This window comes from Elephas maximus, chromosome 16 (genome assembly GCF_024166365.1).
Source record: "Elephas maximus indicus isolate mEleMax1 chromosome 16, mEleMax1 primary haplotype, whole genome shotgun sequence".
NCBI classification, from domain to species: Eukaryota; Metazoa; Chordata; class Mammalia; order Proboscidea; family Elephantidae; genus Elephas; species Elephas maximus.
In genome coordinates, this window is record NC_064834.1 from 11996093 (window position 1) to 12017223 (window position 21131).

Genomic DNA, 21131 nt, shown 5'->3' on the forward strand with positions numbered 1-21131 from the left:
TTTAAAAGAAAAAAAAAAACCTCATTGCAACACCCACCTTAGAGCCCCCTTCTCTTGTTTCTTTCCCCTAGGTGGTCTTGTTGGTACCTCAGGAACTCAGCTAACTCCGAAAAGGCTATGGGAACCAATAGGGCAAAAGGGGCCACAGGCAGGAGGCAGCTGCTTCTGCAGTGCTCCTGGTCTCACTGGGGTATCCCTGGCTACCAAGATCTCTCCTCTCCCAGCAGGCCGAGTTGCCATTTTGTGACACTCACAACCAGCCATTTGTCTTCAAGTGGTGCCACTCTGTTTTGTTGGCTGTAGTTGGGGGGAGGGGAGGGAAAGGGCAGACAATACACCATGAGTAATGGGGTCAAACTCTTTTACCCAGGTTGAGTGCATCAGATGTCACCAGAGCGTGAGGCTTGCACACAGCTGAGCAAACACTGAACTTTACACCTGAAGGAGCATCTGGGTTTGGGAAACAAAGCAAGACCTGCTCACATCCTTGAGTGTGCGCATACCCAAGAAATCACAACTCTTTATACAAGAGCCAGGAGTGAACTGGAAAGAAGGCAGCCAGCATCCAAACTCCTCACCCCAGAAACTTCCTCCATCCTGCTCTCTGGCCTTGATACTACAGCTCAGATTTCCAAAGCACTTTCACTATCAGTGAGGAGGAAACCTCCTAAAACATCCCCCCAGGAAACAAGCAGACAGACTCCCTGCTTTCACACTCCAAGATACCAAGGAACCAAGGGCTCCACAGAGAGAGATGCAGCAACCAGTCAGGGAAATCAGTCATCAAGGTCACTGGGCACTGGCCAAGGGACCGGCATCATGCTAGGCTTGTCAGCGACACATGGGACTTCTAAAGCATGGTCTATGTCTCCACGGAGCCTACAACCAACCCAGCTGAGGGACATACGCAGCAAAGCACTGAGCTGGTGGAGAGTTTTGTGGTTTACCATTTCCACCAGGCCATGAGCTCCTACAGAGCAGGGACCACGTAGACCGCAGGCATGAATGAAAAAATAAACAATTAATTGATTATTAGTTTTCAATCAAACAATAACACAAGAAAAGGCAGAAACGACTCTTAGTTGATTTGAGAATCTCAGCTTTGCTGTTAATTCAGGCCCTTCTCCTACCCAGCGAAGGACAGAAATCAGACAGTGGGACAGCAAGAAGCTGAATAAATTTGCTCTTTTTTCTCTAAGTCTTCTTAGGGCCTTTCTCCTCCCCCTCCATCTCCTCTTCCATAATGCAGATGCCCACACTACGCTGAGTGCCCATGTTTGGGGTAACCTCTGCCTGGTCCTCAACAGAATAAGGCAGAACAGAGGATTAGTGGGGACAGAGGATGCTACTGAGGTTTATTCCAGCCTATTCTCCTTATGTTTCATTGACTTCTACCCCTGGAAATGGCTCCAGAAGACCCCCAAGGGTCACCCAAATACCAAGGTGACCAGGGTTTTTCTCACTATAAAGAATAACCAGCCTTAAAAGTTCTGTCTTGGTCTTTGAGGTGCTAACACCACAATGGTAGGGAGAGAGAAGAAGTGAGCCTGGCTCATGCCAAACCAGTTGCCGTCAAGTCGACTTCGACTCACAGTGGCTCTATGGGACAGAGTGGAAGTGCCCCCATAGAGATTCCAAGGAGCAGCTGGTAGATTCGAACTGCCAACCTTTTAGTTAGCAGCCGAGCTCCACTAACCTTAATAAACACTTGTTGAAGTGAACAGAGACATGCCATAGTGATTTGAAAAGTTAATCAGCATGACAGTGAAACAGAAAAGACAAGGCATCAGTGTGAGAAGTGTTGTCATTCATTACACAGTGCAGTGATGGGAACAACAAGTGTTAAAAGTTCACCTGAAGGAGCAGCAGGGGGATCAGAGATGGTTGATGGAAAGGGTAAGAATTGAAGGATGGGTAGGGAGAGAGAAGGGCATTCCAGGTAGGAAGAATATGGGAGAGTGGGAGTATAGCAAGTATACAGAAGTAAGGGATTTAAGGATACATGGAGGGAAGTGGGGGAGCTAAGGCGGCATGGGAGAGACAATAAGGATCCCAAGCAGAGCATGATTTTCTCCTACAAACTGGTCCTCTTCCAGTGTTTTCTATTTTGGTGAACTGTACCACTGTGGTAGAGACTGCAGGTTGTCTCTGATCATCTACAGTATGGAGCCCTGGCGTAGTGGTTAAGAAATCGACTGCTAACCAAAAGGGTGCAGCTTGAATCCACTAGCTGCTCCTTGGAAATCCTACAGGGCAGTTCTACTCTGTCCTACAGGGTCACTATGAGTTGGAATCGACTCAATGGCAACAGGTTTTTTAATGTGTGGTCATGTGACTAAGTTCTGGCTGATGGGTTGTGACCAACTTCTGGGTGTTTACTTTGAAGAGAAGAGACACATCTAGAATGTGGACCTAGTGGTGAGCCAACTATAACCATGCTGACAAGAACAATAGTCTGAAGATGGCAGAGCAATAAAACAGAAGGATTCTAGGTCTACAATTTCACAGAGACACCATATCAGGACTGGAGTCAGCTTACACATGGACTGTGATTTGAGAGAGTAATCCATTTCCATCTTGCTTATCCCCTTCTGAGTCTTGTTACAACAGCCAAGCCTGTATCATAACTATCCTTATTCATCCAGTTTCTAAGCCAGGCATGGAGGTGTCAGCCTGGGCTCCTCCTTCTCCCTCATCCCCGTAACCTCTCTCTCTCACCAAGTTCTTCTGATTTTAATTCTCTCGCTCAGATTGACTCCATCTCACTGCAATAGCCAACCACATGGTCTAAGCACATCTACTCTGACCTCCTTCAATCCATTATTCACACTGTAGCCAGTGTAATTTTTTTCCTAGACATAAATCTGATTATGTCCTCTGATTAAAACTCCCAATGGTTTCCTACTGCTCTTGGGGTAACAACACAAATTTTTAACACACCCTACAAGGCTCAGCACAGGCTGATCCCTACCTGCCTCTCTTATACCACGCTCCATACCAACCTTCTACTGGTCCCTAACACTGCCATGATTTCTCCTACCACAGGACCTTTGCACATGCTGTTTCCTTGGCCTAGAAAGCTATTTTCTCCCCTTCTTATTTAATTAAGTCCTACTCATCCCTCAGATCTTAACCCAAGCATCACCTGCTTAGAGAAGAATTCCCTAACCTCATACCAAGCCAACTGTGCCATTACTGCATGCATTTATACACTTACCATACTTTTACGCAAATAATGCTTGCCTTCTATGTTTGTTTGCCAACCACGCCCTCCCCCAACGAGGTATTTTTTACATGTTACTATAAAAAAATTAGCGTAGTACACTTACAAAAATACCTCTTGGAGGGAGTGCACAGTTGGCAAACAAACATAAAAGGCATGCGTTATTTGTCTAAAAATACAGTACACCCATGAATACTCCAAGAATCTAGTACGCCTTATTTTCTGTTAACCTAGTAAAATATGAAGTGAATTCCACACCTGATTCATGTCAATTTTCTCTCCTAGACTATATGCTCAGTGGAGGTAGAGAGACATCCCTGGTGTTGCTCACTTCTCAATCTCTAGCATCAAGCATGATGTCTGGCACATAGAGTCATTCAACAAATGTTTGATTAATAAATGAATGGGCTAACACACAAATGAATTAATAGATGGCTCTGGTATCTCGCATAGCTCCTACTTCATTAATATCCCTTACCCATCTGTTATCTGGCTAACCAGACACCTTTATGTTTCCAGGTTGCTGAACTTTCCAAATGAAGCAAAGGCTCTCAAAACTAAATACTGGGTAAATACCCCACCTGCTTGCTCTCCCTCCCTCGGCTCCCTCCCCTCATAAAGACAACCTATTGTGTGAGCATGGTTCTTCATGCACGTTATTCCCAGTATAACTACTGTGATATCAAAAAAAGAATTCCCAGAGGAATTGAGCACCACTGGTAGTTAATGACCCATTAGACAGCCACCTTGATGCAAACCAGAAGGTAGTTAATGCCCTAACAAACTGATTCTAAACCAAGGTAACAGAGGGTGGCAAAGGGATTACGGCTTATAAACCAATAGTCACGGTTTATAACACTAATATTTCATTAACCGAATGGGAAATATGGCATACCAGATTCCTGGCCAATTATAAAGCAGCGTAACTGAATTACACAGGCTGTAGCTAAGTTCCCCAAATGTCTGCATCCACAGGCCTAATGTCATCTGCATCCCCAAAACAGTACATTCATTCCTTTAAATATGCTCCATTACACCTCCCTGCACACACACAACATACAGCAACAGTCTCCGGCAGGACAGGTTGCAACTTCCAAGCTGCACACATGAAATGTTCTGGAAGAAACCAATCAAACTTCTCTAAAAGCCAACTGGCTTCAAATTCAAATGCAAACTTGTTTTTTAAAGAAGGCAAGCACATTTGTGGTACCTGTAATAAAGAAAATGGGCTATTAACTAACAGTGGGCAGTCTCACCTCTAAAATGTACATTCCCTACAGAAAACAGTTCCTCCCCTGGCTTTTGTACTTTTACTTGGCAACCATAAAAAAGCCTTTATGTGCTTGTATGCCATCTCATCCTGCCACAGACACTTCATTGTTTGTGCCTCTTAAGTGAAGATGAGTGTTGCTACGAGGCCACAGGGGTGGTGTGGGACATGGACAGGGCACAGAGTCCTCTCAGGAAAGGAGCAAGCTGCCTCTGCATGGTGACTGCTGGGCTGGGAAGAAAAGAACAAGCACCAGTCAGGACAAGATGAAGGCAATGTACCTGGGAAAGCCTGGGGAGGCCTCTGAACCCTTTGGAAGAAAAAGTAAACACAGACCCATGATTGTATCTGCCTGAGTTCAAGGGCCAACCAGGCTCTGAGGCATGGATGCCAGGGTCAGCTAGGGGTTGAACTTGACATTGGTCATTGCCAAGGAAATTTACTGTACCCAATTCTTTCCAATGAACACAGTGGCTTCGCTAAGGCTCCAACCCCCATTCTGCAGAAGAGTCAACAGGGGCACAGAGCAATTGTCCCATGAAGTTAATTTTATTTCAAAAAACCTAAAAAGCAAGAAGGCATACAACTTATTCTATGAAGCTATGCCCATCAACAGGGGAATAGTGAAATGGATCATCAAAAGTAGTCTGTGTGGCAGAAACCATGCAGGCTCTCCATTCTTGGGTCCTCCTCTTCTCTGGGCACTCAGATAGACTTCGTTTCCCAGCCTCCTTGCAAGAAGGGAGACCAGCCGGGGCGGGGGGTGGTGGGTGTCCTGGCCATAGTTCTCACCAATGAAACGTGAGAGAAGTGGGACGTATGACTCCTGCGCTGAGATGATTAAGAGTCGATGTGCCTTCTCCACGTTCTCTTTCCCCATTCACTAGAAGAACTGAGAGGACTCCAAGAACAAAGAGGAGAGCGGAGCCACAGATGAAAAAAGTCTGGGCCTAAGAACAAAGGCATGCTACACTGCTCCCTCTCAACACACTCTGCTTTATTAGACGTAAGAAAGCAAGAAATAAACTTGTATCACGTTAAGCCACTAAGATTTGGGGGCTGTTTTTAATAACACCTAGACTTCCCCAACTAATACAATTAACTCAAACTTCATTAGCATCTGGTTTGAGACCTATTTTGGTTATGTTTATTTTTATAGCAGATTCACACTCTTGATTATGCTGGGCTCTGGTTAATGTTAATATTTGGTTTGTATTCTCTCAGTTGGGTTACTGAGTAAACCCTGGAATAAAAATGTCACCATGGAAAGCCCTCAATATGGAAAAGCCACCAGCAGATATTCAAAAGCTGACCCCGCTCCCGTGTCTATAAACAGGCCCGTTCCACCTCCCTTTCAGGTGCCTTCTGTTCTCTTGCAGGGGATAGGACACACACGCAACCCACTATGTTTACAGCCTTATTAGGTCACTTAGAGCTCTGCCAATTAGAAAGAAAGAAAGGAGGAAGAGAGGAGGGAGGGAGGGAGGAAGAGACACCAGGCAGGTGTGACAGCGACTGGAACACATACTGCAAGGGGATAAATATGAATCCCAATCAACTGAGCATGTTAGCATCCATTCCCTTGTCTGAGACTGTTAATTAAAAATGCTTGTTTCAAAGGACGAACTGCACACAGTTTATTTAGGATGCTTACCACATGTTTAGGAAACCCTAGTGGTGTAGTGGTTAAGAGCTATGGCTGGTAACCAAAAGGTCAGCAGTTTGAATCCACCAGGTGCTCCTTGGAAACTATGGGGCAGTTCCTTTCTATCCGGTAGGGTCACTATGAGTCAGAATCAACTCAACAGCAAAAGGTTTTTGTTTTTTTTTTAATCACATGTTTATTAAAGAATAGACTCTAGTTTGACTCCTACTGAGATGATAAGTAGAAAAGGAAATTTCACTTTACAAACCCCAGCGTCCAGCACCCTAATCTCTGGGGCATCCCAGAAGGCACACTTGGCCTGTGTTCCTGGAAAGATGTCATGGATGATTGACAGCTGCAGTGGGAAAGCCTGAGTCCTGAAGCAAGGACAATACAAAAAGAGGGGATCTGAGAATTTGCCCAGGAGACCTGCAGGAGATAGCAGGGTCTCCTTCTGGAGCAGGGGCCTACATATGGAAAATAGCACCTATGGCAATTAGTTTTAAATTGCTGAACGAGCTCTCACAGTTAGCTTTGATGGAAACTGTGAAGGTCAGCAGAAACTGCTCATTAACGCCCCTCCTCAAGCGATCCCCAGGGCATGTGACCTACCTGCAATACCTCAGTTCTGCCTCATTGGGAGTTGGAGAAACCAATTGGAACAAACAGATCAATTCACACTGCTAAGCATTTATTAAGTATCTACTGTATCACTTGAAAACCTGTTGGAGAAACTGAATTTGACTATTTCAGAGCTGAAACACCCCTAGAGATCTTGACACTTGGTTGTGGGACCCTTGCTTCACTTCCCAGCCTTGGTTTCTTCATCTGTAGAATAGGGGTAATAATACCCTAACACATCATAGTATCATTCCGAGGATATAATTAGCTAATAGTTGTAAGGCACTTCACAAATTTATTTTAGCTGTCATCAGAACAATAACAGTTAACAGTCTTGAAGGGCTTGTTTGCTTTTTAGCAATGTCCCATGGAGCCACAGGAATCACTGGAGGTGCCTGACAGTCTCCCATGAGGGGCGATGGAGGGGTCAATCAAGCAAGTCTCCAAGTCCCCTACTCCATTCAGAAGCAGCTCAGTTTGGGAATATTTTATATATTAAAGTTCCACATAAGACATCATTTGGCTAAAGGGTTCCACACTGTGTAAGAAAAAAAAGTCTGAAAAATACTAATTTAACATCCTCCACCACCCCCTTTTTTTAGGAGTCCCTAGGTGATGCAAACAGTTAATGTGCTCAGCTATCAACAGAAAGGTTGGAGGTTCAAGTCCACCCACAGGCACCTTGGAAAAAAGGGCTGACCATCTACTTCTGAAAAAGTAGCCACTGAAAACCCTACACAGCACAGTTCTGCTACGACGCACATGGGTCACCTTGCGTCAGAGTCACCTCGACAGCAACTGGTGGGACTGGTCGGTCTTCTTTTTTTTAAGCATTGAGGAAACTGGAGGTTGGAAAACAGTAGTTAACCCAGGTTTTCTGACTCCCAACTCAATTTTCTTTTCATTGAACCAGGATGGAGGATGACGATGGGGAAGGAACCAAGTTTCTTCCAGCCAAGCCTGGGCCTCGTCTCCAAACCTTGGCTCTGCCTAAAGGTCATCTCCCGAAACCCTAGTACCACACGGAACAAAGTGGTGCTGCCTCTCACCTCCTTCTCCTGCGATGAAGACATCCCCTCCCGCCAGCCCAAAGCTATGAGGAGCACCTCCTACACGCTGTCAGCCCAGGCTGTCTCCATGCCAAAGGCACTGCTCAGGCAAGCGCCAGGCCTGAGTCACAGCATCAGGGTAACGAGATTCATGCTGGTATCTTTAATGATAATAACAGCAGTCAGCATTTATTATTTACTCTTTGCCAGGCACTCTGCTAAGCATTTCACACACATTATTTCATATATACTTTGGGATAATTCTTGAAGCAAGATGGTATTATTAATTCCATTTTTCAGATGAGAGTAACTGGGCCTACTCACCCAGCTGGCACGTATAGAGCCAGGTCCTGATCCAAGGCAGTTTGGCTTCACTTCTCATCCCCTTCACCAGTCCATATATTGCTTCCCAATTTAAGACCCACATCTTAGAAGAGACATAGTGGTGGTGAGAGGTAAACCCTGTAGAGCAGTCAGGGATAACTGCATTTTAGGAATGAGAGACAGGGAATAAGTTGAAAGACATCTGGGGTAAAAATTTCACATCTCGAGTAAGCTGGGACGCAAAATTAAATTGTCAATCCTTCTTTGATCAATCAAAAAAAGAAAAAAAAAACCTACCAGGAAGAATGTACAGACCTCATTGTCCAGGTCACAGTCATCACCTCGTTCCCTGACCCTGCGTGCTCACTGCTCCTTCTTGCCTTGAAGTTCCTAGCCCGCGTCCAGGTCAGCACTTCCCCACGCTGTCTTGCTTCATACAGCACACAGTAGGCACTCAATATTTTCTCTCTGCCTGGTGGCTTTAGAAAGAGAAATCTGCAATGCCTGTTAGGGTTCATCTTCCCAAAGCCAGCTCCTTGCCCCCTCAGGCTTCTGAAAGGGAGAGATACCATAGAAGGCACACCACTGCTAATACTCTGCCAACTTGTCCAACCTCCCCTATTTTAATTTCCCCCATTATTCCTGGATCAGTTTCCTCCCCCTGTGCTAACTCCTCTCCCTCTCCAGTGTTTATACCCTTCAGATATTTGCAGGCTATTATCATGTACCCACTTAGTCAAGCAGCACACATTAAGTTCTTTTCATCTTTCCTCATAAATCAATCCCTTAATCCCTCCAAGCTCTTTAATCGTACTAGCTGGTCCTCTCTGAACTCCGTCCAGTTTCCCCAGGTCTCTGATAATGCTGTGACATGGGGCTGGGTGTGAGGCTCCAGCTGCTGACTCACCAAACTCCCTGAGTATCAAGCAGCTCCACACAGGAACACACATGCACACACATGTACATACATCACGGCCTGCCTTTGGTGTCATCTGGGAGGACAGACACCATGTCCTGCCAGCTGCCAGCACCCTTCCTGCAGCCACATCATCATGTAGTGATGAAGTATCTACAGAGCTCGTAAGCATTTTGGTGCCACAGAAAATGTAAAGGAAAAAAGAAAAAAAACCGACAGGGAAGTTTTATAGCCCCATAAGATTTTCACTAGCTACTCCCACATGCTCCCTAAGAATAAAGATAACGCCTCCAAGATCAGTGGGGCTTTAGGAACCAAGAAAAGGCCAGATTGGAACCCCAGACCACTGGCAAATTAAAACCACGATGAGATACCACTACACACAAACCAGATAAAATTGGCTAAAATTAAGGAGACTGACAACGTCCAATATTGGCAAGGATATGGTGCAAGCCGAAGTCTCATACACCGGTGGTGGAAGTAAAAACCGAAAAACAACTTTGAAAAAGTTCTGGCAATTTCTTATAAAATTAAACATATACCTACCCTTGTTGTTGTTTGTTGTTAGGTGCCGTCGAGTCGATTCCAACATCTAGCGACCCTATGCACAACAGAACGAAACACTGCCCTGTCCTGAGCCACCCTTACAATCGTTATGCTTGAGCTCATTGTTGCAGCCACTGTACCAATCCACCTCATTGAGGGTCTTCCTCTTTTCCGCTGACCCTGTACTCCGCCAAGTATGATGTCCTTCTCCAGGGACTGATCCCTCCTGACAACAGGCCCAAAGTATGTAAGACGCAGTCTTGCCATCCTTGCCTCTAAGGAGCATTCTGGCCGCACTTCTTCCAAGGCAGATTTGTTCGTTCTTTTGGCAGTCCATGGTATATTCAATGTTCTTCGCCAACACCACAATTCAAAGGCGTCAACTCTTCTTCGGTCTTCCTTATTCACTGTCCAGCTTTCACATGCATATGATGTGATTGAAAATACCATGGCTTGGGTCAGGTGCACCTTAGTCTTCAGGGTGACATCTTTGATCTTCGACACTTTGAAGAGGTCCTTTGCAGCAGATTTGCCCATTGCAGTGCGTCTTTTGATTTCTTGACTGCTGCTTCCATGGCTCTTGATTGTGGATCCAAGTAAAATGAAATCCTTGACAACTTCAATCTTTTCTCCGTTTATCATGATGTTGCTCACTGGTCCACTTGTGAGGATTTTTGTTTTCTTTATGTTGAGGTGCAGTCCATACTGAAGGCTGTGGTCTTTGATCTTCATTAGTAAGTGCTTGAAGTCCTCTTCACTTTCAGCAAGCAAGGTTGTGTCATCTGCATAACGCAGATTGTTAATGAGTCTTCCTCGAATCCTGATGCCCCATTCTTCTTCATATAGTCCAGCTTCTCGGATTATTTGCTCAGCACATAGACTGAATAGGTATGCTGAAAGAATACAACCCTGACGCATACCTTTCCTGACTTTCAACCAATCAGTATCCCCTTGTTCTGTCCAAACAACTGCCTCTTGATCTATGTAAAGGTTCCTCATGAGCACAATTAAGTGTTCTGGAATTCCCATTCTTCACAGTGTTATCCATAGTTTGTTATGATCCACACAGTCGAATGCCTTTGTATAGTCAATAACACAGGTAAACATCCTTCTGGTATTCTCTGTTCTCAGCCAGGATCCATCTGACACCAGCGATGACATCTCTGGTTCCACATCCTCTTCTGAAACCAGCCTGAATTTCTGGCAGTTCCCTGTCGATATACTGCTGCAGCCGTTTTTGAATGATCTTCAGCAAAATTTTGCTTGCGTGTGATATTAATGATATTGTTCTATAATTTCCACATTTCAGTTGGATCACCTTTCTTGGTAATAGGCATAAATATGGATCTCTTCCAGTCAGTTGACCAGGAAGCTGTCTTCCATATTTCTTGGCATAGACGAGTGAACACCTCCAGCGCTGCATCTGTTTGTTGAAACACCTCAATTGATATTCCATCAATTCCTGGAGCCTTGTTTTTCGCCAATGCCTTCAGAGCAGCTTGGACTTCTTCCTTCAGTACCATCGGTTCCTGATCATATGCCACCTCTTGAAATGGTTGAATATCGACTAATTCTTTTTGGTATAATGACTCTGTGTATTTCTTCCATCTTCTTTTGATGCCTCCTGTGTTGTTTAATATTTTCCCCATGGAATCCTTCACCATTGCAACTCGAGGCTTGAATTTTTTCTTCAGTTCTTTCAGCTTGAGAAATGCCGAGCGTGTTCTTCCCTTTTGGTTTTCCATCTCCAGCTCTTTGCACATGTCATTATAATACTTTGTCTTCTCAAGAGGCTCTTTGAAATCTTCTGTTCAGTTCTTTTACTTCATCAATTCTTCCTTTTGCTTTAGCTGCTCAACACTCAAGAGCAAGTTTCAGAGTCTCCTCTGACATCCATCTTGGTCTTTTCTTTCTTTCCTGTCTTTTCAGTGACCTCTTGCTTTCTTCATGGATGATGTCCTTGATGTCATTCCACAACTTGTCTGGTCTTCGGTCACTAGTGTTCAATGCGTCAAATCTATTCTTGAGATAGTCTCTAAATTCAGGTGGGATATACTCAAGGTCATATTTGGGCTCTCATGGACTTGTTCTAATTCTCTTCAGTTTCAGCTTGAACTTGCATATGAGCAATTGATGGTCTGTTCCACAGTTGGACCCTGGCCTTGTTCTAACTGATGATATTGAGCTTTTCCATCGTCTCTTTCCACAGATACAGTCAATTTGATTTCTGTGTGTTCCATATGGCAAGGTCCATGGGTACAGTCACCGTTTATGTTGGTGAAAGAAGGTATTTGCAATGAAGAAGTCGTTGGTTGGTTATGGGGGGGGAGGGAGGGACGGAGGGAGAGGGTTTTTTATTGATCAATCAGTAGATAAGAACTGCTTTGGGTGAGGGGAAAGACAACACTCAATACAAGGAAGGTCAGCCCAACTGGACTGGACTAAAAGCAAAGAGGTTTCCGGGATAAAAATGAATGTTTCAAAGGTCAGCGGGCCATGGGCTGGGGGCTGGGGAACATGGTTTGAGGGGACTTCTAAGTCAATTGGCAAAATAATTCTATTATGAAAACATTCTGCATCCCACTTTGAAATGTGGCGTCTGGGGTCTTAAATGCTAACAAGCAGCCATCTAAGATACATCAATTGGTCTCAACCCACCTGGAGCAAAGAAAAATGAAGAACACCAAGGTCACACAACAACTAAGAACCCAAGAGACAGAAAGGGCCACATGAACCAGAGACCTACATCATCCTGAGACCAGAAGAACTAGTTGGTGCCCGGCCACAATCGATGACTGCCCTGTCAGGGAGCACAACAGAGAACTCCTGAAGGAGCAGAAGATCAGTGGGATACAGACCCCAAATTCTCATAAAAAGACCATACCTAATGGTCTGACTGAGACTAGAGGAATCCCGGTGGCAATGCTCCCCAGACCTTCTGTTGGCACAGGACAGGAACCATCACCAAAGACAACTAATCAGACATGAAAGGGACTGGTCAGCGGAGGGGAGAGAGATGCTGATGAAGAGAGAGCTAATTAAATCAGGTGGACACTGGAGAGTGTGTTGGCAACTCTTGACTGGAGGGGTGATGGGAAGATAGAGAGGGAAGACGGCAAAATTGGCACGAAACGAGAGACTGAAAGGGCTGACTCAATAGGGGGAGAGCAAGTGGGAGAAGGGAGTAAGATACATGTAAACTTACATGTGAAAGACTGATTGGAATTGTAAATGTTCACTTGAAGCTTAATAAAAGTTAATTGAAAAAAAAAAAAAAAAAGTCGTTGGTCTTGCAAAATTCTATCAATCAATCTCTGGCATTGTTTCTATCACCAAGGCCATATTTTCCAACTACTGATCCTTCTTCTTTGTTTCCAACTTTCGCATTCCAATCGCCAGTAATTATCAATGCATCTTGATTACATGTTCAAACAATTTCAGACTGCAGCAACTGATAAAAATCTTCTATTTCTTCACCTTTGGCCCTAGTGGTTGGTGCGTAAATTTGAATAATAGTTGTATTAACTGGTCTTCCTTGTAGGCATATGGATATTATCCTATCACTGACACCGTTGTACTTCAGGATAGATCTTGAAACGTTCTTTTTGACGATGAACGCAACACCATTCCTCGTCAGAGTTGTCATTCCTGGCATAGTAGACTATATGATTGTCCAATTCAAAATGGCCAATACCAGCCCATTTCAGCTCACTAATGCCTAGGATATCGATGTTTATGCGCTCCATTTCATTTTTGAGGATTTCTAATTTTCCTAGTTTCATACTTCGTACATTCCAGGTTCCGATTATTAATGGATTGTTTGCAGCTGTTTCTTCTCATTTTGAGTCAAAAATACCTGCCCTAGGATTCAGAAATTCTACTTGCAGGTATTTACTCAAGAGAAATAAAAAAATATATGTATATACAAAGACTTTTACACACCTTTTCATAGGAGCTTAATAGCAAAAACCTGGAAAAGGCCCGGTTGATATTCGACAGGCAAATGGGCAAATGTAGAAGAGCCGTACAATGGAAGACTACTCAACAATAAAAAGAAACAAGTCACTCATACATACAAGGACAAATCCTGAACACATTATGCTAGTGAAAGTCGCCTTACACACACACAAATATATTTTAGATGACTCCAATTATATGAAGCTCTAAAACAATCTAAATTAGGCTATGGTGGGAAAAAATCAAAAGATTGCCTCTGGAGAGGAGAGACCAGGGACTGCCAGGAAGGCACATGAAGGAACTTTCTAGTTTGAGGTCATGCTTTATATTTTCAGAGGGGTTTGGATTAACATAAACCAAAAACCAAACCCACTGCTGTCGAGTCGATTCCGACTCATAGCGACCCTATAGGACAGGGTAGAACTGCCTCATATAGCGTTTCCAAGAAGAGTCTGGTGGGTCTGAACTGCCAACTTTTTGGTTACCAGTTGTAGCTCTTAACCAGGGTTTCCTTGGATGACACAGATGTATGCATTTACCAAAACTCATGAAAGGGTACACGTAACATCTGTGCATTTCTCAATAGAAAAAAAAAAATCAACCAACACTGAACTCTAGTAAATTATATTCATGTTGAGTGTTTAGGATGAAGGGTACTGATGTCTGCAACTTACTTTGAAATGCGCCCAAAAAAGTCAAATGTATTGCTTAAGGAGCACTCAGTTTCTGTTCACGGTGATGGGAAAAAGTTGGAAATAGATAGTGGTGACAGGTGCACAACATGATGAATGTAATTAACATTGCTGAAATGTACATGGAGAAAATGTTCAAATGGCAAATGTTTTGTTTTCTGTGTGTGTGCGTGTACATATGTATATACACACACCACAAAAAAATGGCAATTGTTTTATTATATAAATTTTTTTACCACAAGAAAAAAAAAACTGTTAGAAATTAAGTAAATAAGTAAAATGGATTGGTGGGCAGATAAAGGGAAGGACATAGGTAGAAAAAATCAAGCAGAGTAAAATGTTAATGGCAGATTCTGGGTGGTGGGTACATGCATATTCACTCTACAATTCTTTCAACTTTTCTGTATGTTTGAAATTTTTCATAAGTAAGTATTGGAGGGGATAAAAAACTTGACCCTTCTATTCTTGACTTCCTGGGGACCCTGGAGCTGTGAATGTCATGCCTACGAGGAGCATGGTTTTTGTCATTCAGTCATCATCTCAACCACTGCTGCTCACTTTGGGCTTGGGTTACTCTCCCCAAGCCCCTTCTCGACTCATACATACATCTCTCATTCCCTTCTCTTCCCCATTTTCTTACTGTCAATATCTACATTCCTGAAAACATTGACAGGCCAGAGGCTCTTGATCTAGGATTTCTGCAGGTGGGGGTGTGTCCGTGATCACCCACAATTATATGAGGAGCTCCATGTGCATACATCCAATTTCTGAGAAGAGGGTCCACAGCTCTCATCAGACTTTCATAGATGTTCGTGGCCCAGGAAGGCTGAAAACCAACGCTTGAAGTCCTCTTCAACTCTTCCACTTCCAAAAGTTTGCTAGGGTAGGTGATGCTTCAATTTAAAAACCATAATATAAAGCCACTGTGAGTGGTGAGGAAACCTTGGTGGCGTAATGGTTAAGTGCTACGGCTGCTAACCAAAGGGTCAGCAGCTTGAATCCGCCAGGCACTCCTTGGAAACTCTATGGGGCAGTTCTACTCTGTCCTATAAGGTCTCTATGAGTCGGAATCGACTCGATGGCACTGGGTTTGGTTTTTTTTTTTTTTGATGAGTGGTGAAGAATGCCTGTGTTTTTAGTTTTCAAAGTGCCTTTTCATGGTATACTTATTTCACCAAAAGGGAAAGGAGAGCCTGCTTGAAAAAAGTCACCTGAGAGCCTATACCCTGAATGAGATCTCTAGGCATGGACAACAAGACTAGGGTTATGAAAAGTAAAATAAAATTAAAATCAGGACATATGCTACTGATCACATTTAAAACAAAACACAAAACAAAGCTTTTCATCATAAAACTAACACGTCGTGAAATATTTACTAAGCACGTAGCATATACTAAGTTTGGTAAAAGGAAAATTTTATTGAGAACCTACTATTTGCCAGGCACTTTATATATCTTCTCATTTAATTTCATTCTTCACTGAGTTTTATATTCCTAGCCCTGTTTTGGAGCCCTGGTGGTGCAGTGGTTAAGCACTGGGCTATTAACCAAAAGGTCAAAAGTTTGAATTCACCAGCCACTCCTTGGAAAACTATGGGACAGTTCTGCTCTGTCCTATAGAGTCACTGTGAGTCAGAATCAACTCAATGACAAGGGATTTGGTTTGGTTTTGGAGCCCTGTTTTACAGATGGGAAAGAAAAAAAAAAAAAAACTGAACCCAAGTAAATGATCCCCTAAAAGTCACACAGCAGGAGGATTTAAACTTAGTTCTCTGGGGCTCCAAAGTCCATCCTCTTCAAAGCCTTTCTAGGCAAGGACTCCAGTAACACAATCACAGCTCCCAGCTCCTAGCTATGAGCTCTGAGAAATCTCCCTGATTTCAAATGTTCTGTCCCACTGACCCTAAAAGTCTTCAAAATAACCCAGAAATGCAAACCTATCTGCCCAGCTACTCTTTTTCTTCAGAGGTAGTACATTACTTGTTCATGAAATTACATGTCCCAATTCCTGGTTTAGAAAATTCCACTGCTACTAAGGAGTGGATGGGCTGGGGTAGAAGAAGGGACACAGCAATGTCACCTGCAGGATCTTCCTGCCTCAAGGCAGCTTTGTGCTCAGTGGAAGGGGTCCATCTTCCCTGGGGCTTGTGGACCACCATGGCGTCATCACCTGAGTTTGTAACAACTGAGACTACACGGAACCAGCTACCCCGAGGCACTGCCTTCATCTTCATCTTCATCTTCTGAGAATGCTTTAGTCTGTTCACAGGAGGGAGGATATATATGACACTGGCCTTGACTTCTGGATTCCAGGATTTCTATGAGGTAGAGAGCACTTCATCCCCACGAGCAACACGACTCCAGACCTCAAGGGGGCTGCCCTTTGTACAGATGCCTGCAGGCAAGGGGAGGGAGTCTGAAGAGGAGTGACAGCTGTGATATCCTGAAAGGCAAACGGATAGCTCAGAGGCTTCTGAGAGCCATTCTGGCAGCTCTTTGGGTCAACTTTTCCTCTGAAAGGCAGGCCTTGATGTTTCAGCTGCATAAAAATGTTATGAGGAGGAGAAATGAAGACTTGGTGCTCAAGAAAAGAACTCTCCCATGCCCAACCTCTTAATATCGGTAAGAGCAGGTTAAAACAAACATCAACGGAAATCTTGAAAGGGAAAAAAAGTCATAAAAGGCTAGCCTGAGGAATGTGTGGAACTGGGGAGGGGCATTCCCTCTATACATTTGAAGGTGGCAGAGAGTGTGTGTGTGTGTGTGTGTGCATGCGCGCGTGCGTGCGCATGCACGCGTGTGTGAGAGAGACAGATGAATGAATTGATACATTGTATGGCAAAGTCTAAGGAGACCTTGTGGCACAGTGGGTAAGTGCTCAGCTGCTAAACAAAAGGTCAACAGTTCAAACTTAACAGTGGTTCCATGGGAGAAAAGACCTGGTAATCTGCTCCCATAAACATTACAGCCTAGGAAATCCTACGGGGCAGTTCTATTCAGTCCTATAGTGTCACTACGAGTTGGAATTAACTCAATGGCATACAACAACATGGAAAAGTCTACAGTTGACCTACCCCAATATCCATTCTTTCTCAGGAATAGACATTTTAGCTGGGCACACTGCCACCCAGGTAAAAGATTGCAATTCCTTGCCTCCCTTACAAATAGGTGTGGCCTTATATCTAAATTGCTGTATGAAACTTCTAAAAAGACTCCTTAAAAGGTAGGAGGGAATGTCCTTCTTTGCCTTTTCTCCTGCTGCCAGCCTGGAATGGAGACATGAGGCTCTTGACTTCTAGCTGCTATCTTGGACTGTAAGGATAAGTTCAAGATGCCACACCCTAAAGACAGCATAGTAGAAAGCTAAAAGTAACTTGGGTCCCTGGTACCAGCATCTAGGCTTCTTTCACATGAGAAAGACAAATTACCAACCTTGTTTAGGTTGCTGATATCTCGGGTCATCAGGCCCACAAAGTGAACTTAATCCTAAATGAAACAGATGGATGGATGGATGGATGTGATGGTTAAGGCTGTGTGTCAGCTTGGCTGGGCCGTGACTCTCAGTGTTTTGGCAGTCATAGAACATTGCGATCACTTCCCTGTTGAGATGATATGTGATCACCCCCACGATGGGATCTGCTGTGAGTAGCCAATCAGTTGAAGTGGAGTTTCCTTGGGCATGTGGCCTGCATCAAATATAAGCAGATATTCTGGCAATGCTCAGGGACTTTTGTTCACTCTGGATCGTGCAGCTGGCTCCTGTTCATATGACCTCTGGTTCTTGGGGCTTGAGCTAGCAGCTTACCTGTGGTCTTCCCTGCCAATCTTGAGATTTTTCAGTCTTCACAGCCTGTGAGCAAGACCCCTGCTCTCCAACCTGCCAATCTTGGGTTTGCCAGCCCCTGTGGCTACATGAATCAGGAGAAGCCCCTATCCTGACCCACAGACTTGGAACGTTCCAGCCTCTATTGATATAAATCTCTCTCTCTCTCCCTCTCTCTCCATATGTATACATATGTATGTGTGTGTGTATGTATATACATATATATATATATGCTTTACTGGTTTTGCTTCTCTAGAGAACCCAGCCTAAGATAATGGATAAACAATATCTCTTTTTTTAACAATGGCTAGCAATACTACCATGCCCCAATCATAGCTCTGGTCTCTCACTAGCCCACACAACCCCAATTAGGAAGGGTTGACTACCAGAGGAAGCTGACCCCATACCTCTCCAGTTTAGAAGGGCCAGAGGTAAAGGACCATCATTGTCAGGCTACTCAATCAAAGCCATCATTTCAATTAGATTCGCCTGTCGAGAGCATTGTACTTTTCTTGGGAGGATGGGGACAAATGTGGATTCATAATTATTTAGGGCTCAGCAGCACCCTTCAAAGAAGTGAGCTCTAAAATACCCACTTTACCTTAAGGAAATTTTAGACAAGCAGTTGCATGCTTTAAGAAGTAAATTTCAAGTAAGCCAGTGAGGAAGTCTCAAGGCCTGGAGCTCCCTAGTGAGGTGATGAGGAATAAGAAACAGGAAATGTTGACCAGTCTTTTCAGGCGCTTTTCTCCCATTGGTTATGACAGTAACGTAAAGAAATCTTCCTTGAAGTGATTTCCAAGACTAGGCCTGCACCCAAGGGGATGTTTCGCAACATTCGTAATTCCAAAGCCAGCAGTAAACAGTTATCTAACAGCAGAAAAGATGAGGACAAGGTTCCCGGAGGTGCCAGATTTCAAGAACATAACTTAACCATCTCAACCTTAAGAATTACTGAGCATTTTCCGTTCTATCATCAGCAGGCATGCCCTCTCCATTATGCTCCTGAGAGAGGTGGCTTCAGAGCATGCCAGCCCTGCCTGTCAGTTTAGTCCAGAAGACTATGTGAGAAGCAGCCCCTTCGACCAACAAGAATTTCCCAATGGCTCCGCTGGGCTTCCCACTCCCCATCCTCATGTTCTGATTCCATGGGCTCTCCCTATACACACACCAACCTTGAGCTTCCACGGTTCTCCCCTTACTCCTGACTCCTTTTCATGAAGGACTATCCTAAAGTGCCAGGATTCTGAGAGTTTCTGGAATAATAAAGTTTTCCACCCACTTCCCAAGTCTAGAAGACTAGATCTCCAACGACACCCAAGTAGGAAGGGAAAGCCATCTTTTAAGATCTCAGAAGTTGGGATTTTGGTGATAAAAGTTTTAAAGTGTTATCCATTATCAGTTAAACTCACAGCAGTCAGTCCCACCCAAAAACCAAACAAACCCATTGCCTTCAAGTTGATTACTACTCCATAGCAACCCTATAGGACAGAGAATACCTGCCCCATAGGGTTTCCACGGCTGTAAATCTTTACAGAAGCAGACTGCCACATCTTTCTCCCATGGAACAGTTGGTGGGTTCAAACCACCAACCTTTCGATTAGCAGCCAAGCGCTTAACCACCGCGCCACCAGGGCTCTTAGTGGGCCCTAAGATCTGCAATTATAACAATACATAAAACAGCCCCTTTGTCAGTAGCGCTTGAAGAGCTTTTGAAATATAATTGCAGCACGGCGCAAAGTAAAATAAAAATTCAGATATTCTTTTACAGAGGCTATGAACAATACTGTCCTTTTTGCAGCAGCGGAAAGCCTCAAGACATCCGTTATATTCCTTCAATGAGCTTTGTTCAATAAATGCTAAGCCTTGAAGCTTTTAAATGTATTAAAGTGATTATGATATCATCACTCCAAAGGCACTTCAATAGAACATTAAGACAGAAACAATTTTCCTCCACACAAACGGCATAACAGTAACAAAAAGTTGATTAAATGCACATTGTATCAAAAACATTTTCAGTATTTATAGACATATGTAGATAACATTAACTGTAACCCATACCATGGACAGGGAAGAGAGGAGAAAGTAATAAAAGTATTAAGGGGAGAGCAAACTTCAGCAATAAATTTTCAAAACTTACAGTGTGACTTGACTGCGACTTTGCTTCCCCATTTATAGGTAAAGTTGCACTACATAAAAGAGAATAAGGCTCAAAATTAATAAATCCTTGAGGAGAACAAGTCTATGTTTTCTCATCTCATAAGTCCAGATACATTCCTCACTCACATATGCCCCATTTCCTTAAATGCCTCAACATGATGACTGGCAGGAAACGTGAATCTGTTTATTTAAAACATCATTTGACATACTGCAACCCAGGCAATGACTGCAAGGGGCAGACGCCTAAAGCGTCAAGCCAGGAGGTGTAGAGAGGTTAGGAAGGAGGCCAAGGGGTGAGTCAGAGCAAAACCGCAAGATGTAAGATTCTCTTTGTCGCAGGCTCCTTACAGCATGCTCTTAGCACAGATAAGGGGATTACGAATTCACGTGGGAATTTATCCCCTATTAAACTTTCAGTAAAAGGGTCAGTTGGCTGGAACGGCAAAGCCAAGGCACCATGGTCACATGCCAAGGGAGAAACTACTTGTAGACACTCCTGACAGATGAAATTAATTTAAAAAAAAAGGACGTTTCAGTTCTTTAAGTACATATAAGCTCATTGACATCTGGATGTTTAATAATATGTCCTGCTATTTGGCTCAGCTTTAGACGGAGAACATGCTCCCATGGCATGTAAAACTGTGGTAGTACTGTTTTTAATGGATGCACAATAGGGTGTTGGTTGTTTTTTGTAGAGGCTCTTTATATAGTAAGGATATCAACCTGATGCTTGTCATATTTGCTCCAAATACTTCTCGTCAATTGTTTTTACCTTTTAAGTCTGCATATGTGGTTTTATAAGGTAAAGGAATTTTAAAACTTAAAATTAAGGAGAAAACTACTCTAACAACGGAGAGGGAGAATTATAAAGAAGAAGACAGTGAACTCCCAAATTAGTCAAGGCCA

The 21131-nt window shown here is 43.6% G+C and overlaps 1 protein-coding gene across 7 annotated transcripts in view; it reads right to left on the minus strand.

Moving 5' to 3' along the window:
• The window catches only part of LRMDA (leucine rich melanocyte differentiation associated), a 1313836-nt gene that overhangs the window by 1221747 nt on the left and 70958 nt on the right, over window positions 1–21131 (minus strand). Inside the window, exon 2 of one of the 7 annotated variants that reach the window (XM_049855445.1) lies at window positions 20206–20254. The exons of 5 other annotated variants lie outside the window; for them this stretch is intronic. Coding sequence is in view for 1 of the 2 variants with exons in the window: in XM_049855440.1 (XP_049711397.1) it covers window positions 9613–10623 (1011 nt within the window). In the remaining variant the exon portion in view is untranslated. Of the gene's footprint in view, window positions 20255–21131 lie in introns of all 7 variants that reach the window. One more of the 7 variants, XM_049855440.1, reaches the window with a different exon arrangement.